Source organism: Gouania willdenowi, unplaced genomic scaffold (genome assembly GCF_900634775.1).
Source record: "Gouania willdenowi unplaced genomic scaffold, fGouWil2.1 scaffold_62_arrow_ctg1, whole genome shotgun sequence".
Lineage (NCBI taxonomy): Eukaryota > Metazoa > Chordata > Actinopteri > Blenniiformes > Gobiesocidae > Gouania > Gouania willdenowi.
Genome location: NW_021145227.1, coordinates 1,391,778 through 1,409,833, shown reverse-complemented (window position 1 = coordinate 1,409,833; position 18,056 = coordinate 1,391,778). Strand labels below are relative to the sequence as shown.

The following is an 18,056-nucleotide window of genomic DNA, read 5'->3' as shown; positions in this document are numbered from 1 at the left end:
TATCGAAGGCTGCACTGAGATCTAAGACATACCTGTCAAGTATCCCGTTTTGGCCTGGAAACTCTCGTATTTTACCCCTCTTTCCCGCCATCTTCACGTATTATTATTTTTCCGTAAATATCCCGTATTTTAATGTAATAAAAATTAAAAGATGCCGCGAGAACTGCCACCTGAATTAGCCTGGGCGGCAGCTCTTGTGAGATTAGTGCCGACAGCAGCAACAAACCCAGAAACAACTCAGAACAGAGATGAATGAATGAAGACGTTCCAGCAAAAAAAACTAAGAACTGGTGTAAATACGTTGTAAAATGTGACAGAGTTTAACTTCCTAAAGAACAGCAGGATGGGACACAGTTACACGTTCTGTTAGACTAGTAACTTTTAGCATCTACCACAGCGGAAGGAACCACGTAAGTCACCATGAAAAGTCAGCCAATCACAAGCTCCACAGATATACACTGCTTTAAAAAAGTGTTAAAGAATGTAAAGTCTGTAATAAATGTCTATAATAAGTCATTAGTGAATACCAGAGAACCACATGAGTGAGTATGAGAAATTATAAGAAAATATCTATTGAAAATAAAATGTTAATGTCTGACTTAAAGACAAGCAATGTGAAATTAATAATAAATATGCAATGTGCTGACTTGTATATAAACTATAAGTATATTAAATAAACACATGTGCTTCATATACACATTTATGTTTTTATTTTGGCTGTTGAGATTCAAGATGTATCAAGTTTTCTATTTTGGCAATATGGAAAACTATAATATTTCATATATCAATATATATATATATATGTATATATTGTTACGGCCCTGTCCTGTACTGTGGGGAGTCTGCTTGTTCTGGCAGCCGCTCCTTCTTGTTTCTCCTCGTTGCAGGTGCTGATTGGCTGTGTTTTGGCCCCGCCTGTTGGGCTTCACTATTTCTGTCCGCACCACTGGCTTTTTGACAGTTGGAAGGATCCCGTCCATGGGTGTGGCTGCTGGCTCTCTCCTCAGCAGCATCATCATTTATTATGCACCTTTAAGTATATTTTGAGCATTTGTTAGCCTTGGTTGTCGTTCTTTATGTTAAAGCCTGGTTTTGTTGGCATTAAATCTTGCTTTGTACACCTTTAAGACGTTGTCGCCTCCCACCTTTGTGTCACAGCGTAAACGGTTGTAACAATATATATATATATATATATATATATATATATATATATATATATATATATATATATATATATATTACAGCTTATTATGTATCAAAATACTAGTTTTAAGAGTCGCTGCTTTTACTTCTCAGAACAACATGTAAAGCTCAGTTAGATGATTAATAAGTGTCACATATTGATCAGGTGTTTGTTAATAAATGAGCCTGTGTAACATTTTCTATCAGCAAATTTAACCCAGAATTTTCTTTCTGGTCAGACTTTATTTGATAAAATTATCTAGATTTATATCATATATCATCATTTAGATAAAATATATTGAGATATGAGTGTTGGTCCATATCACCAGCCCTAGTAGGAATGTTCAAAACATTTAAATGTTAATAAAGGTCGACCTACCAGATTATAATCACATCATTGTATTTAGTAAGTAGTTGACAAGTGGGTATTTTAGATTTATTGTACATCTATATTAAAATATAAGGAATACTGGAGCTTAGTTGGGAGGGTGGGACGGCTCGTAGTGGGCACCAGAAAATTTCCCTTATTTTCAAATCCAAAAGTTGACAGATATGATCTAAGAGAACCAGAACTGAGATCAACCTTCTGTCTGAGGTTAAGAGAAGATCATTGGTTACTTTTACTAAGACAGTCTCTAAGCCAGACTGAAAGCTCTGTATAAATTGTTCCTAAGTAGGTGATCACATAGTTGACCTGTGATGACTTTTTCAAACATTTTGGAAACTAAAGGGAGATTAGATATTGGTCTATAATTGGACAAGTCATTTTTATGGAGAGGTTTGATTACAGTGGTTTTAAAGGTCTGTGGTACATAACCTGTTACTATAGATGTGTTAATACAGTTCATCATATTATTAACCATTTATTAGTAGTTTCAACCCACAACATGAATGGTTTTATCACTTATCAAGTCAGCCTGCTTTGATAATGGACAGTGATCAGTTTCCCTTCATTACAACAGCACACACGTTTTTTTATTGTCATGTGTCATCACCTTTGTGAAGAAACTCACTCTGCCAGTTTTCTCCATTGTAGTGATTGGTCAGACTTTGCTAGCTCCACCCCTTTCATGTGAACACGCATGTACCCAGGCTGAAAACACTTGGCTTAAATGATTGTGTTGTTATCGACCTTCGTAGGACAGCTTCTCTCTGACAGGGAATGTTTGGTTAGTTGACGCCCGTTAATGGAGATTAATCCAGGATACAATTATCTAGATTCATAGCATAGGGTCTTTATGTCCTAAAATTATATCTAATTCATTCATTTAATTTACTACAGCAAAATAAATCACGTTTAAAAGTATATTCTATAATTGTATAATAATGGCATTATTAAAACTGAACCTTGTGATTAACGCTGTGTTGCTATGTTTATCCAGTAACGTTAGCATATTCTCATCTGTTATCTGCTAATGATGCCTTAATCTACTAGTTTAGCGGGGGATAATCCACTAACATGCTTTAATGCACACATGTAAACGTAAAAAAGTGCATCACAAATTCTCTAATCCGCTCTAGGGTGTTTTTGGAACAAAGAGGAAAAGTTTTATAGATATTTATCATAGACTCAGAGCTAGCGAAGCTTTACAAGCAGTGAATATTTGTTTGACTGAAATACCGTAAATTCTGTCATATACAGTAAGTCATGCCTTTTTCATTTAAAAATATTGCCTTGATGGGTACTCGTACTTTAGTATATTTCTAAATCACTAATTTTATTTGTACAAGTGCGTTTTAAAAGAAGTAAAGTAATTTATTACATTTCTACACCCAACCGCTACTGAATAAATTATTTTCTGTTTTAAAATGATCAACAGACATTGTGAAACTACAGAAAATGAAATGACATCATAGCCGACCAACCAGATTTGTTTTTTTTTTTTTTTTTTTTTCTTGTCTGTACATGCTGTCAAAGGTCAACACTACAAGAAGTGCAATCATTATGAGACAGCAATGCATGTTTTGTTATTGCAATAAAATAAATAGATTTTAATGTATTGCTTAATTGTGACCATCACCAGCCCTCCCTAAGGAAGGGTAAGAAATCTTTAGGAAATAGAAAGGGTGGGAAAGAATAGACTATACCACAGTGAGGGTGAGATGTGACTCTGTCGAACATATTGTGCTTATTATGTTGTGCAATCAAGCCGGTGGCTGTGGACAGGGGGAACGAATGAGTGGAAATACTCAAAGCAGGTATTTTGGATTAACGCATCTGAAGTTTGAGTTTTATTCCACAACCCAAGGCGTGCCAGTGCATCGTATACCAGTATATGTGCAAAAACCGCTACTGCAAACCCAGGAACTGCCCCGTGCCTGCAGATGCAGCCAGGCCAGCAGAAAGAGCGGGGGCCAGGGAGCCCCAGGCCATCCCCCCACGGTCGAGCATTGAATCATTATATACTGTGTGTGTGTGTGTGTGTGTGTGTGTGTGTGTGTGTGTGTGTGTGTTAGCGGCATATAATATATACATCAGAAACTATAACAGAATGTCTCACTGCACGTAAAGCTACATATTATTATTATTATTATTATTATTATTACGTATTATGACAGGCCCATATTTCACTGGCCTCAAATCAACAGGAACAAGTATTTACTAATTTTAATGTGACACATTTAACATGTGATCATTACTTTGTTTTATCCCAAGATATAAATTGTAAATTGAGGAAACATTGGAATTGAGCTGCTGAAAGGAAGTGACGGATTGCTGCTCTGCTGCTTTTTATGGGAACACCTTTAAACATTGAAGGGCTTAATTATAGGACATCTAACGTCAAAGGTAAGTTATGATTTTCTAGCTGTTTTTAGCATTTAGCTCATTTTGTTAACATTTAAAACAGGGATTAACGTCAAACATGCTATATATAATTGTCTACAATATGTTTCAAGGCTGTAGCTATTGAATATTTTTGTAATCCAGTATTCTACTGAAAATTCCATAGATTAACATATTTTTTTAGTTAAAGAGAAATTATATTTATACATGAGAAACTAACATATTTGACTTAGGAATGGATGAACCATTTGTTTCCTTTTTTAGATAATCAACACTTGCTTTTTAGCAAACGGCAATTGCATCTCAGGAAATGTGACGAGTTAATATAAAAATGAATAAAACAAACAGAATAACATAACTTTCTACTTCTGCCAAGTCCAAACATCTTCTCAGATATCTACAACTACATAGATATCTTTATTTGAGGAACATTGAAGATAACTTGAACTAAAGTTTAGACTTGGTAACGTGATGTTTTCCATATCTTTAACTTTCATTTTATCAAGTCCAAATGAGGTTTTATATAAATGTAATGTTCATTTTGAAAAAAAGTTTGCCATTGGTTTCCACTAAAAGTCATGTGATGTGTGATATAATCTAAGAAAGGTCTCTACTGCTCATGGGAAACACATTTTTTTTAATATAAATTAGCCGTGAATGGATTAAAAAAATAACCAATCAATTGCAAATCTGACTAAATAATCACGATTAATCACAATTTGTGAATTTCAGTCACAAGTTGCACAGAAATTACGTGTATTTATAAGTTACAAGTAAAGTAATTTAATTTGTTTTCCCAAACAAAATCACTGTTAAATGTAGTGTGTGGTCCATGCAGACTTTAAAGGTTTGTGCTATGTTAAACTTCAGTCTGTTATTACACAATATATTGGTTATTTTAAAGAAAAAAGATTGTACATTAAAATAAAATGCGCAAAAAATCTAACCTAGAATTTAGAAAAATTCCAGTGTTAATACGAGAGAACCTTAGAACTAATTTGAACCTTAAACATTAAAACTATTGCACTTTTACATTCAGCTGCTGAGGCACAGCCGACTGTCCACATTACTACAGGATGACTGAATCAATGCTAAATAGTCTCTGTCCCTCAGTTTGTGGACATGTCTCCTGCCTGCAGTGGGACGTCTGAACATCACTTCCTGTGCTCCATCTGTCTGGAGGTGCTCACTGATCCAGTCACCACATCATGTGGACACAACTTCTGCAAAACATGCATCAGCACACACTGGGACACCAGTACCACCAGCAGGTGTCCCGTGTGTAATCAGGTGTTCAGCACTAAACCTCAGCTGAAGGTCAATATTATGATGCGTGAGATGGTTTCTCAGTTCAGACGTGAATCTGAGAAGAAAGCAGCAGCACCAGGAGAAGTTCCCTGTGACGTCTGCACTGGAACCAAAGTGAAGGCCCTGAAGTCCTGCCTGGACTGTGGGGTCTCCTACTGTGAGACTCACCTGGAGCCTCATCTGACAGCATCAGGCCTGAGAAGACATCAGCTGGTGGAGCCTGTGGAGAACCTGGAATCCATGATGTGTCCAAAGCACAGCAAACCTCTGGAGCTGTTCTGTCTGAGCGATCAGACACGTGTCTGCTTGATGTGTTCTGTTTTGGAGCACAGGAGTCACCAGTTAGTCCCTCTGGGAGAATATCTGTTTGAAGAAAAGAAAGTTTATCTTCAGCAGATGATCCAAAAGAGACGAGAGAAGCTGGAGGAGATCAGAGAGTCAGTGAGGATCAGGAAGGAAGCAGCAGACAGAGGGAAAGCTGAAGGTGTGGAGGTGTTCACTGCTCTGATGGAGCTTGTTCAGAGAGGCCTGAAGGAGCTGATGAAGACAATGGAGGAGCAACAGGAAGCAGAAGAGAGAGAGACTGAAGGTTTGATCAAAGAGCTGGAGGAGGAAATCTCTGAGCTGATGAAGAGAAGCTCTGAGGTGGAGCAGCTCTCCCACTCTGAAGACCACCTCCTCCAACACTTCTGCTCCCTGAAAGCTCCTCCAGCCACCAAGGACTGGACAGAGGTCATGGTCCATCCATCATCATATGAAGGAACTGTGCTGAGAGCTGTGGCTCAGCTGGAGGACACACTCAGTGACGAGATGATGAAGATAAAGATGTTAGAGATGAAGAGGCTGCAGCAGTTTGCAGTAGATGTGACTCTTGATCCTCTTACAGCTAATTCTTACCTTGTCCTGTCTGATGATGGAAAACAAGTTTATGACAGTGATGTGTGGAAGAACCTTCCAGACAACAAAGAGAGATTTTATCCTTGTGCCAGTGTTTTAGGGAAACAGAGTTTCAGTTCAGGTAGATTTTACTTTGAGGTTCAGGTTAAAGGAAAAACTGACTGGGATTTAGGAGTGGTTAAAGAATCCATCAACAGGAAGGGAAACAACACTGCGACTCCTAAGAATGGTTACTGGACTGTGATCCACAGAGATGGAAATGTGTATGCAGCATGTGGAGATCCTCCAGTCATTCTTCATCTGAAGTGTGTTCCTGAGAAGGTGGGTGTGTTTGTGGACTATGAGGAGGGTGTGGTCTCCTTTTATGATGTAGATGCTGCAGCTCTGATCTACTCCTTCACTCACTGCTGCTTCACTCATAAACTACACCCATTCTTTAGTCCCTGTTTAAACTATGGTGGTAAAAACTCAGCACCTCTGATCATCTGTCCTGTCAATCAAAGTGAATGATCAGTGTCATGATGAAGTCTCACCAACAATAGATTCAATGGTTCTCTGCAACCATTCACTTCTCCAGGTTGGTTACGCACTCCATCCAACCTAACATGTATGTTTCTCAACAGTGGGAGGAAACATTTTATTAAAGAAGTTTCACATTTGGTGTTTGGATTGTGATGAAATAAAAGTGGATTAAAAAAAAAAATATTTTACAAAATGATTCATTGTACAAACGTGTTACATGTTTTATGATCAGTTAAAAGGTGTTAGTGGTTAGTAAAATAGGAACATGATGATTTTTTTCTATGAAATGTAATAAAAATAAGATGCTCAGGTTATCTAAGGAGTTTTTGTAAGTCCATCTAAGTTTAATTTGTAATTGTGTTGAGTATAACTGTGGTACATTGTATTTTTAAGTGTTGTATGTGGGTATAAATGTTAATATATAAAACTATGTACACTTTTCTTTTTCTTTTGTTTTTTGTCATATTACTTTTGAAACCTACATGTAAAAGAGGGTGATTGAACGTCGAAGAAGTATTCTCTGTTTATCCAGGTTTACTTAATTTTAATTGAATTTAACTGTTTTTTTTTTGTTTGTTTTTTTAATTTCTCTTAGAGTTTTATTTCAAGAAAAAAGCACTTGTAAAGATCACAGGCATCTATACACTTTATTATTGTATCTGTCAAAGTGTGTTGTATGCCACCCTTTGTAAACTTTGCGTAATTGTTCAAACAAAAACACAGAAAAATAAAGAATTTACAAAAAAAAATGTGGTGAAAATAAAGCATTTGCATGAATTAAAAAGAATAAAGTGTTCAATCAATCAATCAATCTTTTATTTGTATAGGGCCAAATCATAACCAATGGTATCTCAAGACACTTTACAGTAGAGCAGTCTTAAGGATGGACTCTTCAAGGAAAACCTTCTGTTAAGCAGCAGGAACCTTGTGTGGATCCCATTCCTATGATGAACAGCCATCCACGTTATGCTGTGTTGGGTTTGTGCAGAGGAAAGGGTGGAGACAGAGTTGTTGAGACTCTGTAACTCCACACTGAGGATCCCACGGACCTGCAAGACAAAAGCCAGAAGGAGTACAGGAGCAAACACACAAGGGAAGAAGCAGACATAGAGGGAGTGTTTGAGAGAGGAATGGGACCCTCTCCGGTCCCTCTCTAACCTAAGTGACCTCTCTCTTAACGCCCTCTCCAACCTCTCTCCAACCGAGCATGCCAGACCCCCCCACCGGGAGTCTATGCCTATTGCATCTTAACTATGAGCTGGTTCCTAACTAAAAGCTTTACCAAAGAGGAATGTTTTGAGCCTAACCTTAAAGGTAGAGAGGGTGTCTGCCCCCCGAACCGTGGTTGGTAGATGGTTCCAGAGAAGTGGGGCCTGATAACTGAAAGCTCTTCCTCCTATACTACTTTTAGAGATGAATGGAACAACGAGTAGTCCAGCATTTTGAGAGCGTAGTGTTCTGGGGGGATTGTATGGCACTACAAGCTCCTTGAGATAGACTGGTGCCTGTCCATTTAGGGCTTTATAAGTGAGAAGAAGAATCTTGAATTCTATTCTATATTTTATGGGAAGCCAATGCAGAGAGGCTAGTACAGGAGTAATGTGATCTCTTCTCCTAGTTTTAGTCAGTACACGTGCTGCAGCATTTTTTTTTTTTTTTTTTCTCTTTTTTTTTTTTTTTTTTTTTTTTTTATTAAATCGGGGCTTTCGCCTTTAATTGGCCATGTAATGTTAGTACATTAATGGAATTCGTCCTCTGCATTTAACCCATTCCTGAGGAGCAGTGGGCAGCCATTTTGCGGCGCCTGGGGAGCAGTTCGGGGTTAAGGGACTTGCTCAACATCCCACAGTGATGGCCCAGGTGAGGCTTGAACCGGCAACCCTCCGATTACAAGCCCAGCGTCCTTAACCACTAGGCCACCACTCCCCCGTGCTGCAGCATTTTGAACCAGCTGAAGTGTCTTAAGCGACTTGCTCGGGCAGCCTGCTACAAGAGAATTACAATAATCCAGTCTAGAGGTAACAAAAGCATGGACTAGTTTTTCGGCGTCGCCCTGAGACAGGATAGATCTGATTTTAGCAATGTTACGGAGATGAAAGAAGGCAGTTCTTGAAGTTTGTTTTATGTGAGAGTTGAAGGATAAGTCCTGATCAAATAGAACCCCAAGGTTTCTAACAGTTGTGCTTTGTGCCAGAGTAATGCCATCTAGGGCAGTTAGGCTAGCATAGGTTTCTCTAAGGTGTCGCGGGCCCAGTACAATGACCTCAGTCTTGTCTGAGTTGAGAAGAAGAAAATTTTGGTCCATCCATCCTAATGTCCTTTAGACAGGCCTCAAGTTTAGATAGCTGATTTGTCTCACCTGGCTTCATTGATACATACAGTTGGGTATCATCAGCATAGCAGTGGAAGTTAACAGAGTATTTTCTCATAACATTACCAAGGGGGATCATATAGATACAGAAGAGGATTGGACCTAGCACAGAGCCCTGAGGAACCCCGTAGCTTACTTTAGTGTACACAGAAGACCTATTATTCACGTTGTAGGAAGATGAGATGAGTTATTATTAATGGGTTATATAACTAAGAATATTAATTATGATTATTAATATTACTTCAAATTTGCGGGGTGCCACTCCTTTTAACAGGAGAAATATGTCTAAGTTTTTAGACTAAACTCATCAGTGTGAAACCAGGGAAAAGTGAATTCTACCAGACATCTACACCATAGTCACAGCTTTAATGAATCAGAGGAATCAAATATTATGTTTAACCTTTTATTCAAAAGTCAACAATTAGCACAGTCAAAATATCAATTGAAATGGGATAATTAAATCATGATAAAATGCATTTCTAGGCTAATAAAAGTGAGGATTATATGTAATAAAGTGAAATCACTAATCTAGGAGGATGCTAGTCTACTAAATATTGAATAAAAATGCAGGATACATATTCAATAATAAAATCATAAAATCAAAGAATAAAATAAAGAGAGCTCATAACAAAGAGAGGAGGACGGACAAGGGGGAGACGAACAAACATGAATGAGATGTACTGTGTGTGTAGCATGTTGTTAGTGTGTGTAAGTTTGTAGTTATGGAAATATGTGTGTGATCTATTGTGGGGAAAGTTGCTGATGAGAGTTCATTCTTGTACCTTGAAGATGTCAGGGTTGGACCTGGAGGTGCTGTTTGAGCAATGCAGCAGGACGTGCCACCGTTGGTTCTGTTTCGGTTCAACAGAGTGTAGCCCCTTCAGCCGATCCGGGCGGTTAGGCCTTCGCAGCTGGCTTAGAGAATGGCTCTTGGCTAACCCCAACGGGTCGCGGGCCGGGCTTCCTTTCGGCTGTTACGCACGTCACTAGATGCTGTATTCGTCCGAACCAAGCAGCTGTGGTTTCCAAAATCTAACTGTTTCAACTAAAAATAAAATGAAATAAATGAAAAGACTGGAAACATGAGGGAACACGTGTGAGCATGAACGCCCGCGTCCAAAACTGAAGTTAGGAACGGCGTTCTTCCTTTTAAAAGCTTATCTTTGGGGTTTGCCTCCTGAAGAGGGAACTTCGTTGATTGGTTTAAAGTTGCCAGCATCTCAGCTGGGTGCCTTTGGGTGTGTCTTGGGTGTGTGTAAGTGTAAGACAGAGACAGACAACAAGGGATGATTCTAAACATAAAAGAATGCCTAATAATTAATTCCACATATTTCAAAACATCTTTTCAACATCATATCCTGAAATATCATGTATTACGAAAGAGTTTGATACCAAACACGACTAGGAAATAGCCTCGAATCACTTTAGGAACTAATTAATGCATTTTACCTGTAATTACTCATAACATAACTGTCAAAAATCATGTTATGCCTCCTCTTAACTATATGGTTTCCGTAGATACCTCAAACTAACGTTTGTGATGTTTTCTGGTATTTTTAAGCACTTTTAAATGATAAACACTTTAAAATAGCTTTCTGTTGTTAGTAAATTACATGACACGAGTGCAGACACATTTGCAATTTCAATTACAGTAGAAATCATTCCAAAAATGTTTTCATTTGTAACTTTTCAGTCCAACACATGTCCTTTGTTCTCATTTGAGCAGGAGAACTGGGGTTATTCCATTGTCCTGTGTAACCATTGGTTTGGGTTCGGGAGGTGACAACATCTGCAGGGGGTCAAAGGGGTCATTGGGACAGTTCTTTGATGTTACAGCATCCAGAGGTATCTGTTTGACAAAGGGGGAAGGAGAGGGATGTTCTTCTTTTGATCGTAATGTAGCAGGGAGATGATAACAGGAGACGACTGTTCTGGGATCCTTCTATCTTTTTGTTCGGCAGGAAGGAAAGAAGACCCCCCTTGGGGCACGTTTGCATTTCACAGCAAGAGGTAGACTCTCTGACTCCACGGACTGGTGAAGCCGGTGTTCTAAGTCAGGTCAACTTGGGGTTTTAGTTCCCTACAACGTGTACAAACTGGTACCTATCAGATAGGTAGGACTTAAACCAGTTTAGGGCAGTCCCTGTGATTCCAAGTAATTTCTCTAATCTCTCTAGTAGAATATAGTGATCTATAGTGTCAAAAGCTGCACTAAGATCTAATAAAACCAGCACTGAGAGTCGTCCTTCATCTGAAGCCCAGAGTAGATCATTAGTTACTTTAACTAAAGCAGTCTCTGTGCTGTGTTGAGCTCTAAAACCTGACTGGAAGTCCTCGAACAGGCTGTTGTTTTGAAGAAATTCACAGAGCTGAGCTGCCACAACTTTCTCAAGAATCTTTGAAATAAAAGGAAGATTAGATATAGGCCTGTAGTTTGCTAAAGTGCTGGAATCAAGAGTAGGTTTTTTGAGAAGGGGTTTGATTACAGCTACTTTAAAGGACTGTGGCACGTAGCCTATTGATAGGGATATATTTATTGTCTCCAACAAAGATGGGCAGACTAGGGGAACAACTTCTTTAAACATCTTAGTTGGGATCGGATCTGAAAGGTAGGTCGATGGTTTGGAGGATGAAATAATAGAGTTAAGTTCCTGAAGTCCTATATGTGTGAAACAGTTTAGGTTAGGCCTATTTACATTTAATGGTACAGCAGGCCCAGGTGAAGGCAGGGAGTGGCTAATTTTATCTCTAATCTTGTGAATTTTATCGTTAAAAAATGTCATAAAGTCCTCACAGCTGAGGGCTAGAGGAATCATGGGCTCAATAGAGCTCTGACTTTGTGTTAGCCTGGCTACAGTGCTGAAAAGGTACCTCGGATTATTTTTATTTTCTTCAATTAGTGAGGAGTAGTATGTAGATCGACTATGTCGTAAGGCTGTCATGTATTTACTATGGCTTTCTTGCCAAAGTATTCGTGACTCCTCTGTTTTATTGGAGCGCCACATTCTCTCTAATTTACGGGTTGTTTGTTTGAGTGTGTGAGTTTCAGAGCTAAACCACGGAGCTTTCCTCTGACGTTTAATAGTTTTTTCCCTCAATGGGGCAATTGAGTCCAAGGTGGATTTTAGTAAACGAGCAGAGCTATCGACAAGCAGATCCAGTTGAGAGGGGTTATAATTAATGTCATAGTTATTTATTGGATGGTGCACTGAGTTTAAGGCAGCAGGAATGGCCTCTTTAAATTTAGCCACAGCACTGTTGGATAGATTTCTACTTGTAACTATTTTATTGCACAGTGCGAGATCCTCTAGGATAATGTTAAAAGATATTAAAAAGTGATCTGATAGCAGAGGATTTTCAGGGTAGACTTTTAGTTCATTAATATCAAGGCCATATGTTAGAACAAGATCAAGAGTATGATTTAAACGATGAGTAGCTTCATTAATAGTTTGAGAAAAGCCAACTGAGTCTATTAGGGACATAAAGGCTGAGCTCAGGCTATCACTATCTTTGTCCACATGGATATTAAAATCTCCTACTATCAGTATTTTATCAGAACTGAGGACTAAGTTTAATATAAACTCAGAGAATTCTGATAGAAATTCAGAATAAGGGCCTGGAGGACGGTAAATTATCGCAAATAAGACTGACTGGCAGGTTTTTGATTCGATATGAGATAAATTTAGAACCAGGCTTTCAAAGGAAGTGTAATTGGCCTTTGGTTTAGGATAGATTAGGAGAGAGGAATGATAAATAGCTGCTACACCACCTCCACGGCCTATGTCTCGTGGCATATGAGTATTTAAATGACTGGGAGGAGTGGCTTCATTTAAACTAACATATTCATCTTGATACAGCCATGTTTCAGTTAAACAGAATAAATCAAAGTTATTTTCTGAGATAAGGTCATTTACTAGTAGAGATTTGGATCTCAGTGATCTAATATTTAATAGAGCACATCTAATGGTTTTATGTTTTGGTGTTTCTAGATTTGAGATTTTAATTTTTTTCAGATTTTTATAATTGATAGCTCTAACCTCAGGTTAGGGTTAGCAGTGGCACTATTCACTCACCATAGGTTAGGGTTAGCAGTGGCACTATTCACTCACCATAGGTTAGGGTTAGCAGTGGCACTATCCACTCACCACAGGTTAGGGTTAGCAGTGGCACTATCCACTCACCACAGGTTAGGGTTAGCAGTGGCACTATCTACTCACCATATGTTAGGGTTAGCAGTGGCACTATCCACTCACCACAGGTTAGGGTTAGCAGTGGCACTATCCACTCACCACAGGTTAGGGTTAGCAGTGGCACTATCCACTCACCATAGGTTAAGGTTAGCAGTGGCACTATTCACTCACCATAGGTTAGGGTTAGCAGTGGCACTATTCACTCACCATAGGTTAGGGTTAGCAGTGGCACTATCCACTCACCATAGGTTAGGGTTAGCAGTGGCACTATCCACTCACCACAGGTTAGGGTTAGCAGTGGCACTATCCACTCACCATAGGTTAGGGTTAGCAGTGGCACTATCCACTCACCATAGGTTAAGGTTAGCAGTGGCACTATTAACTCACCATAGGATAGGGTTAGCAGTGGCACTATCCACTCACCATAGGTTAGGGTTAGCAGTGGCACTATCCACTCACCATAGGTTAAGGTTAGCAGTGGCACTATTCACTCACCATAGGTTAAGGTTAGCAGTGGCACTATCCACTCACCATAGGTTAGGGTTAGCAGTGGCACTATCCACTCACCATAGGTTAGGGTTAGCAGTGGCACTATTCACTCACCATAGGTTAGGGTTAGCAGTGGCACTATCCTCTCACCATAGGTTAGGGTTAGCAGTGGCACTATCCATTCACCATAGGTTAGGGTTAGCAGTGGCACTATCCACTCACCACAGGTTAGGGTTAACAGTGGCACTATCCACTCACCATACCGCTCGATGTTGGTGTTGGGAGGAGAATAGCCAACGTGAAACCAACTCCACCGCGGTGGACACAGTTTGGGATTTATCTCATCAATATTTCACCATTTAAATAACATACGAGCACAATCTCCAACTCTGTGTAAACTACACAGCTGTTTTTATCATCAGTCTATCGAACCACGCTAACGGAATTCAGTCACCAGTTAAACACGGTCACCACTCAACTTATAACACCGGTTAGCTAGCGGGCTAAAGGCTAACCATGTGGCCTCACTGTTTCTAACCCAAATTTAACAGTGAATAATGATATGATCTGCTCCAGCTGCGTATGATAAACTACAGGAACTTTAGCAATGACTGTATCTTCATCATCACTAAGTCCATAAACAATAACATGATGAACACAGACAGGATGCTAACGTTAGCATCCTGTCTGTGTTCATGAAGCCTCCACATTAGCCTCAATGCGCTTTAAAACCATCAGAAGCTTTCAGTAAAACCATTAAAATAGTGTTTTTACTCTAAAACCATCAGTTTAACTATTAAAGTAGTGTTTTTACCTTCAGTCCTGAGGGAAGGTGAACAAGAAGGACTGGTTTCCGTGTTGACAGATAGTAAAAGATGGAGGAGAAAACACGATCGGTTCAACGCATGCGCGGAGACGACGTCACATCCTACACTTGTAAAAAAAACAAAAAAAAATAACTAATAATATTTTGCTGTGATATTTTAAATGGAAACGACCGTAAGACATTTTAAAAAATATTGTTATAATATATATGTAAATGTTTTACTGTTTTGTGGTGTGTTTAATTATTAATTGCAAAAAACATAAAAAACCCTGATTTAGACGTTCACACTTGTAACATGCTTGTCAAGACGGATTCATCCATGTACCAGAAGCAAATAACACGTTAATAAAATACTTATAGATACTAAAATAATATGATTTTACTAGTAGAAAATAAAACTAATAATAATAATAATAATAATAATATTAAGTTTATATGAGTAATTTATATTTTGTTTAAAAATTTAACACTCCTTTAACTGGCAATGTTTGTTATTTCAATGATCAGATTTATTTTTTATTTTTTTTAAAGGAACAACACACATTCATAAACGTTTCAGTAAAAATGTGATTGATAATTAATTACAATTATGGTGTAATTATAATGGTCATTTAAAAAATCTGTTAATGTTGTAATTCTAATCAAATTGTAATTGGGTTCGGATAATTGACATTGTAATTGTAATGTGATGCGGAACAAGTAGGGGATTTTATTTTTGTTTGGGTTTATTGTGGTGTGGCTTTTGATTGCATGTTGTGTGCTTTTATTGTGGCTTTTTTGGTTGCATATTTTGGACACCGCCCCTTTTAGCCTGTTGCCCCTAGCTAATCGATGGCCCCTGCAATCGAACACACCTGCGACGCATCAGACCTGACCATAAAGAGCACGGAAGACAACGAGAGACGCGGACGACAGGCGAGCCTTGCCGTGGGAGAGAACGGACGCCCTAGGGGCGTGTCGGTTGTGGGTTCGTTGGAACGCGGACGACCCTTGCCGAGGGAGAGAGCGGACGAACACCTGATTGGAAGCCCTGGAGCACACAGCAGACCACGCGAGCTACCGACGCGAATCTACAGTAGAGGCAGGGGAGACCCTGCCTTGCCTGTAAGTATACAGACGACCTAGGGGCGTGTCGGCTGTGGGTTCGGGGGGACGTGGCGCTGTGTGCTGGCTGTGTCATTCTGTGACAGGGAGGATCGAGACCCAGGGGCTGCGGTTGTCCACCAGAGCGGCCCGGACGTGCAAGCGGAGCGAGACGGAGATCGTGCCCCGACGCAAAACTACAGTGCCTGAGAGGTCCCTGAAAGTGGATGAGCTGCGGTATTTACGCACGGCGCCCGGACTGGTCTATATTGCCCTCTCTGGATAATATTTTAGTCTGGTATTCTATGGTTGTTCTAATAGTGTGGTGCGACTCTTTTAGATTTGCAAATATTTAATGGTTTTTATTGGGCCAGTTGCTCTCACTACATTTGGTTTAAATATTTTATTGGGTTGACCAATTTAATCAATTTAGTATTTCTAAAACCTTCTCGGTACCATTACAGTAATTTGCATGAAAATTCTATAAAAATTGTCAATTACAATTGAATGCAAAACTGGGGAACCATGTTACAGTACTATGTACAGTTCTACACATCTGTAATTAACAATTATTAACATATATTTCATATCACAAAAACTGATGGTCACTGTAATAGTAAATTAATTGTAATTGAAAACATAATTGTAACTGAAAAATGTAATTGACCCCCAACCCTGGATCAGGGGTTCTCAATTGGTCTCACCCTGGGACCCACATATTACCAGTCATTAAATCGTGACACACTTTTTCTTTTTTTTAAGAGTTCAACCAAACAAATTTAGTTTTTCAAAAATAGCTGCTAAAAACACACATATATAATATTTTTTAAATATAAATCTATATCATGTGCAACATGCATTTCGCAGAATGACTGTCAAAAATGTTTCTTTCAAATTAAGAGACAAGTCCAAATGAGAGACATTAGGTATTTATTTATTTTTGACTAGCTGTCTGTGACCCAACCAGTACAGGTTCAAGACCCACTTTGAGCTCCGGACCCACCAGTTGAGAATCACTGATGGAAATTATCCAGTGTTTACCAGTTATATAAATAAAGAGACTTTTCAAGCCTTTTTCTTTATCCTTTATTTACAAACCTTTTCAAAATGAAATAGTGAATAGCATGCTGACTTTGTGATAAATAGTAAATAACACTGTTTAAATAAATCCAGTGATGTTTGGTTGAACCTGAGGAATTATTTACATTTTATTTTTTTATTGACAGATATTTTAACTTATTTTGAAAAACAACAGGTGTTGCCGCTGGGTGGCGCTGCTTTATATACTTGAGTTGGACGGACACGCCTCCGTTTCTTCTTCTCCGCTTTTCTCCAAGTTTGAAGCAAACATTCTTTCTCACAGGTGGTCGTGATGACGTAGCTCAGCCTTCATCATCATCACTGTCCGTCTCACTCAGCTGTACTTCCCTTCATAATAATTCTTCTTCTAGTTTAACGGTAGTCATCATCCAGCTCTGTCCGTCCTCCATTTCACTGCTTTGTTCCTGACTCTAGCTGGTTGCCAGATACAACCGACGATTCCCCGCATGAAATATGTTGAATATCCACAGAAATGCCCCAAAAAACATCCGTTCATCATCCAAATAAAACATAAATATCATCTTTAACCAACGTTAAACTGTTTGATCACTAAGTTATTTTATAATCTCACAATCAGCAGGAAAATAGTCAACCTGGCAAACACTCAACTTTTGTGCTGACGTCACAACTAACTTTTTATAAACTTTATGACAAACCATTCAGAATAAATGTGTTTAATGGTGATTTAAGAGTGAATAAAGTAGTTACAGTCTGAAAGATTTGGTATGTGGATGATTTACAAGATTTCAGAAGAAATTTGTTGGGTAGAAATTAATTTATGATTAAAATATTATTGGTTTGTTCTCAAAAACAATATATATTTTAGATTAATATTGTGCGAGCAGTGAAAATAAAGTCACTGTGTAGATCACATTAAATTCAGAGTTTCTTTTGCCTTGTTTAAATTTTTTTTTTTAATATTATATATTATTTTTTTTAAGGAAATTTCATTAATTAAGCAGGCATTGAACTACAATGTTTTTCTTCTTCCTTTGAAAATAAATTATTTTTTTTACAAGTTATTAACTCTGATTTTAGTAAAAATATTCTGATGATATATTTGTGTTTGCTGAAAGCTAAAGAAAGTCAATCTAAACTGTTAAATAATATCTACACATGTGATGATTTCTTACATCAAATGTTTATTAAATGAGATCCATTATTCGTCCCACAAGAGGAAATTTGCATATCAGTTTCATCTCCGTCCAAGAAACATTAAAACACAATCACATAAAACATGGAGGACAGGAGGTAAATTTATATTTATAGTAAGACAGTTGAGCTTTGTTTTGTTTTTGTTTT

At 38.4% G+C, this 18,056-nt stretch overlaps 1 protein-coding gene across 1 annotated transcript; it reads left to right on the top strand.

Moving 5' to 3' along the window:
• The first annotated feature begins 3,796 nt into the window (after positions 1–3,796).
• Positions 3,797–6,787, top strand: LOC114460702 (E3 ubiquitin-protein ligase TRIM21-like). Its single transcript, XM_028442627.1, has 2 exons — positions 3,797–3,970; positions 5,081–6,787. Exon 2 carries the CDS (start codon positions 5,090–5,092, stop codon positions 6,680–6,682), a length of 1,593 nt encoding a protein of 530 aa, XP_028298428.1. The 5' UTR covers positions 3,797–3,970; positions 5,081–5,089; the 3' UTR covers positions 6,683–6,787.
• The last annotated feature ends 11,269 nt before the right edge of the window (positions 6,788–18,056 follow it).